This window comes from Suncus etruscus, chromosome 6, assembly GCF_024139225.1.
Source record: "Suncus etruscus isolate mSunEtr1 chromosome 6, mSunEtr1.pri.cur, whole genome shotgun sequence".
In the NCBI taxonomy this organism is placed as follows: Eukaryota; Metazoa; Chordata; class Mammalia; order Eulipotyphla; family Soricidae; genus Suncus; species Suncus etruscus.
In genome coordinates this window covers 37,374,802-37,380,564 of record NC_064853.1, presented here as the reverse complement: position 1 = coordinate 37,380,564, position 5,763 = coordinate 37,374,802, and the positions used below count along the sequence as shown (strand labels likewise).

The 5,763-nt window shown below is 42.0% G+C and overlaps 1 protein-coding gene across 1 annotated transcript; it reads left to right on the top strand.

The window, feature by feature from the left end:
• Positions 1-209: 209 nt before the first annotated feature.
• TMCO2 (transmembrane and coiled-coil domains 2) lies at positions 210-5,521 on the top strand. The gene is made up of 2 exons (XM_049775075.1): positions 210-446; positions 5,116-5,521. Exons 1-2 carry the CDS (start codon positions 210-212, stop codon positions 5,434-5,436), a joined length of 558 nt encoding a protein of 185 aa, XP_049631032.1. The 3' UTR covers positions 5,437-5,521.
• The last annotated feature ends 242 nt before the right edge of the window (positions 5,522-5,763 follow it).

The window sequence follows — 5,763 nt, the reverse complement described above, 5'->3', positions numbered from 1 at the left end:
GACTCACCAAAATATGGGAGACATGGAAGCCCAGTAGGTTTTAAGTGAGAAGTGTCAGTAATGTGTGGGAAGCTTACCTTTGGAAAAGTGACATCATAAAGTACAGCTCACAGTGGTTACAGAACATTTGGACTGCCAGGCCACTTTCCTCACTCCTCTACACATTGAAGCCTCTACACATGTAATTCCTGGAGTGCTATCCAAATAAGATGTCATCGCCTTCATCTTCTTTCATGAACAACATCTTGGATGCTTCTACTTTGAACTCAATATGGAATTGGCTACAATCAACATTACTGGGAGAGTTTAATGAGACTCAGTCAAAAAATGCAGGCCTGATAGATCATCTTGCTCCAATTGTGCAAGTTGTTTTGAAGGTTTGCTTTTTGGTTGTGTTGGTAATAGGAATATATGCCTTATGGAAAAGAAGCATGCAGTCACTTCAGGTTATACTCTTTTGTTATAGAGAAACTTAAATAGATATAAATTGAAATGTGTTTACTTCTATAGCTGTCAACCTTATTTTACGAATATGCAGAGTAATGAAGGATGAACCTTTACCTCTAAAATTGATTCGAGATATTTATAACAAAAATTTTTGTTATAAATGTATTTATAACAAGGCAAATTTATCCTCAAATTTATTTGATTTTTTTTTTTTCTTTTTGGGCTACACCTGGTGATGCTCAGGGGTTACTTTTGGCTATGCATTCAGAAATCCTTTCTGGCTTGGGGGGCCATATGGGATGCTGGGGGTTCGAACTGCAGTGCATCCTAGGTTAGCGTGTGCAGGGCAGACACCTTACCACTGTCTCCACCGCTCCGGCCCTATTTGATCACTTCTTGATCTTTGACTGTACTGTGTTCCTGAAACTGGGTTGCTTTATAGACCAGACATTGCAAGTAAAATTGTGAACTTGGTTTGGTTTTTTAATTCTCACTGTGCTTTTGCTCTGCAACAGAGAGAAAAAGGGAGAGACAGAGAGAGAGATGTACATTCATTCATAATATTTTCATCATTTCTGTGTTTTAACAAGACAAGTTTCCATAACTATACAGGGATTCTTTTTGAGCAGCAAAATACAATGGTCTAGGATTGTAAGAAACATGTAATTCTAATGTATTTATTTTTAATTGCTAATAGTTATGTTTAGTACACAGTCAAAATACTTTGAGAAATTCTAACAAGAACGTAAGTTAGGGGGCGGAGATATAGCACAGCGGTGTTTGCCCTGCAAGCAGCCGATGCAGGACCTAAGGTGATTGGTTTGAATCCCGTGTCCCATATGGTCCCCCGTACCTGCCAGGAGCTATTTCTGAGCAGATAGCCAGGAGTAACCCCTGAGCACAGCCGGGTGTGCCCCCCCCAAAAAAAACGTAAGTTAGATTTTCATATGACAAAGAAACTTTAGATGGTTTGAGGTCTCAATGTGAATTTAAAGAATAGAATTTAAATAGGACTGTCTTTTTGTTGTTGTTGTTGTTTTGGTTTTGGTTTTGGTTTTGGTTTTGGGTCACACCTGTCAGCACTCAGGGGTTACTCCTGGCTCTATGCTCAGAAATTGCTCCTGACAGGCTCAGGGGACTATATGGGATGCCGGGATTCGAACCACTGACCTTCTGCATACAAGGCAAACACCTTACCTTTATGCTATTTCTCCGGCCCCTAAATAGGACTGTCTTAAACAATGATCAGTTTATGTGAAAATGCTGAAAGAAATTAATTTCAGATTCTATCTAAAGTACTTGGGTTTTTTTGTTTGTTTGTTTGTTTTGTTTTGTTTTGTTTTTGGGCCACACCCGAAGGTGCTCAGGGATTACTCCTGGCTGTCTGCTCAGAAATAGCTCCTGGCAGGCACAGGGGACCATGTGGGACACTGGGATTCGAACCAACCACCTTTGGTCCTGGATCGGCTGCTTGCAAGGCAAACGCCACTGTGCTATCTCTCCAGGCCCTAAAGTACTTGTTTTTACTTGTCACTAATATTAAATAATTAGGGTCACATGCAATCTCTTAACATCTCAAAACCCTCTCCTCCACTTTTAGGTAAATATGGTAATCTTCCTAAATTGACATTCATTGAAAAAGTGAGAAATCTGAAATTCTAAGTGAACTTTTATGATTCTAAATTCAAGTCTTCAAAACTTTTTATATCAATAACTGACTTAAGTGTGTGTATACATACCATAGATGTACATTTGAATTAGCTAATAGAAGAATATAAATTTTATTCAGGAGCTGGAGCAATAACACAGGGGTAGGGCATTTGCCTTGCATATAGCTGACCTGGAATGGGCCTGGGTTTGAAATCCATTATACCATTTGGTCCCCTGAGTCGGCCAGGAGTGATTTCTGAGCCCAGAGCCGGGAGTAACCCCTGTATGCTGTTGGGTGTGGCTCCAAAACAATAAAAGGAATATGAATTTTATTCATATGGTTCATATTGATCTCAGTCAGAAAGATGAACTCATAATCTTCTCCTAAGGGTCCTAAACTTTGCTTCAAATGTGAATGACCTAGAGAGAGTTTAAAATTCTTCAAAAAATTTCATAAATTCCTAGTAATATGGATGAGAGCTAGACCACAACCATTGCAGTTAAATCAGAATAATCTCAGGGACGGAAAATCTAAGTAATTTTAAGTCTATCCAGGTGCTCCAATGTTCCTGTAGACATCTCAGCCAAGAAAGAGAGGTAGCGGGGCCGGAGAGATAGCATGGAGGTAAGGCGTTTGCCTTGCATGCAGAGGGACAGTGTTTCGAATCCTGGCATCCCAGATGGTCCCCCGAGCCTGCCGGGGGCTATTTCTGAGTGTAGAGCCAGGAGTAGCCCCAGAGTGTGGCTGAGTGTAGCCCAAAAACGAGAGAGAGAGAGAGAGAGAGAGAGAGAGAGAGAGAGAGAGAGAGAGAGAGAGAGAGAGAGAGAGAGGGAGAGAGGAGAGAGAGAGGAGAGGAGAGGAGAGGAGAGGAGAGGAGAGGAGAGGAGAGAGAGAGAGAGAGGAGAGGAGAGGAGAGGAGAGAGAGAGAGAGGAGAGAGAGAGAGGAGAGGTAACATGAATGGTTAGTAGTATGGATGCTGGAGTAGGAAAGCTGGGGTTTATATCTTTCTTTTTTCGGGGGGCCACACCTGTTTGATGCTCAGGGGTTACTCCTGGCTAAGTGCTCAGAAATCGCCCCTAGCTTGGGGGGACCATATGAGACACCGGGGGATCAAACCATGGTCCATTCCTTGGCTAGCGCTTGCAAGGCAGACACCTTACCTCAAGCGCCACCTCACCAGCCCCTTATTCTACCACTTGCAATATAACCTGAGTACAGTTATCCTCCTAATCTTAGATCCTTGCCCATGAAAAGGTGTTGCTAACAGTGTTGCCATCAGGATTGTTGTGAAGGAAGGATGGTGTATTGTGTATATAAAACATAATACACATTACTTAATAATCATTACTCATAGTAATGATAAAATATCAATTTTTCTCTTTATTTTGGTAGAAATCTATTCAGTACTTTAAATTTTTTTTTTTTTTTGGTTTTTGGGCCACACCCAGCGGTGCTCAGGGGTTACTCCTGGCTGTCTGCTCAGAAATAGCTCCTGGCAGGCACGGGGGACCATATGGGACACCGGGATTCGAACCAACCACCTTTGGTCCTGGATCGGCTGCTTGCAAGGCAAACGCCGCTGTGCTATCTCTCCGGGCCCAGTACTTTAAAAATTTTATTTTTGGTTTTTGGGTCACATCCAGCAGAGTGCAAATTTTACTTCTGACTCTTCACTCAGGGTTCACTCCTGGCATGGTTCAGGGGAACATATGTAGTGCTGGAGATTGAACCTCGGTTAGTAGCCTGCAAGGCAAATGCCTTACCAGCTATACTATCTCTCCAGCATTCATAAAATATTTTTTCTAGGGACCAGAGCAGTAGCACAGCAGATAGGGTTTTTTTTTTTTGTTTGTTTGTTTTTTTTTTGCCTCACACCCGGCAGCGCTCAGGGGTTGCTCCTGGCTCCTGGCTCTACGCTCAGAAATAGCTCCTAGCAGGCACAAGGGACCATATGGGATGCCTCAATTTGAACCACCAACCTTCTGCATGCAAGGCTTTACCTCCATGTTATCTCTTCAGCCCCCACATATAAGGCATTTGCTTTTCACATAGCGACCCAGGTTCAATCTCCAACATCCCATATGGTTCCCCTGGAGCCTTCCAGGAGTAATTTTTGTTTTGTTTTGTTTTGGGGCCACACCCAGTAGCACTCAGTGGTTACTCCTGGCTCTGTGCTCAGAAACCTCTCCTGTCAGGCTTGGGAGACCATATGGGATGCCGGGGATCGAAACTGGTCTGTCCCGGGTCAGCCGCATGCAAAGCAAACATCCTACCACTGTGCTATCGCTCTGGCCTGCCAGCAGTAATTTCTGTGCATAGAACTTTGAACACTGCTGGGTGTGGCACCAAAACAAAAATTTTTGTTTTTTCTTTGGGGGGGGTGTTTGGGCCACACCTGGTGACACTCAGGGGCTACTCCTAGCTATGTGCTCAGAAATCACTCTTGGCTTAGGGGGCCATATAGTATGCCAGGGATCGAAATGAGGTTCGTCCTGGGTTAGCTGTGTGCAAGGCAAATGCATTACCGCCGTGCCACAACTCCTGGCCCAAATTTGTTTTTTCATAACCTGAAAATCCAGTGTTTCATGTATCTGTGTTTTGAGAGTATGTATGGGAACCAAAACTTCTGGATTCCAGTTCTGGCTCTATCATTGCCATCCTTGGACAATGGTAGGTTTCAAACTAGAAAGTATCTTTACGAGTATTTACTCGTTTCTTTTTAAACACAAGTCAGTCATAAGCACAGAAACTCCAGGTAGAGTCCACCTTATGACATACTTCAGCAAGTGGTATTATTATAATTTTACTCATTAAATGAAAATAGTAATGCAAGGTCTGCCTACCACTTTATTTTGTAACCAAGATTAAAAGATTTTTTTAAAGATGTGAAGATGTTTCATTAAACAGAAGGCTATGAGAGATATAATTACTATTAAGTTTTTGTTTTGTTTTGCACATAGTACCCTGGTATTTCCTATAAACAAACAAGTAATATTTTATTTCTGTTTTGTTTTAGAATATATTGCTGTTCATAATCACACTCTACAAGCTTTATAAGAAGGGCTCAGAATTTTTTCAGGTTTTGCTGACCAACCCAGATGGGACTAATCTCCCACTTCAAGCCAATAGTAATCATTTGTTCCTGACCTTGGGCATGCAAGAAAAAATACTGAAAAAACTTAAGACAGTGGAAAACAAAATGAAGGACCTGGAGGGAATGATTATTTCTCAGAAACCTACCACGAAAAGGCATTGCTCGTCAGAGCCCTACTGCAGCTGCTCTGACTGCCAGAGCTCTTTAAATACCTCAGGGTTCACGTCTACATTGGAAACGTAATGAATGGACTCAGTTTCTCTCAGAAAATCCGTTTCCCTCATGTGTGGTGGTAGTGTACCAATAAAGATGAAGAATTATATTAAAACTATCCTTCAAGGAGTGAATCTCTATTGATTCAGCTTCTGTCAGGTGTGATAAGGTAATAGAGAAGGAAGTGATATCTTAAAATGTCACGAAGACTGTGTTGTCCACTCAGAACCCAAAGAAGTCATAAAGGCAAGTTTCACCACCTGGAATCCATGGGAGTGGGAAAATCAGACAGTAGCCAGAGATGTGATATTGAGCTCTATGTGGAAGAGATTGCATCACCTATCATAGAAATAGCAA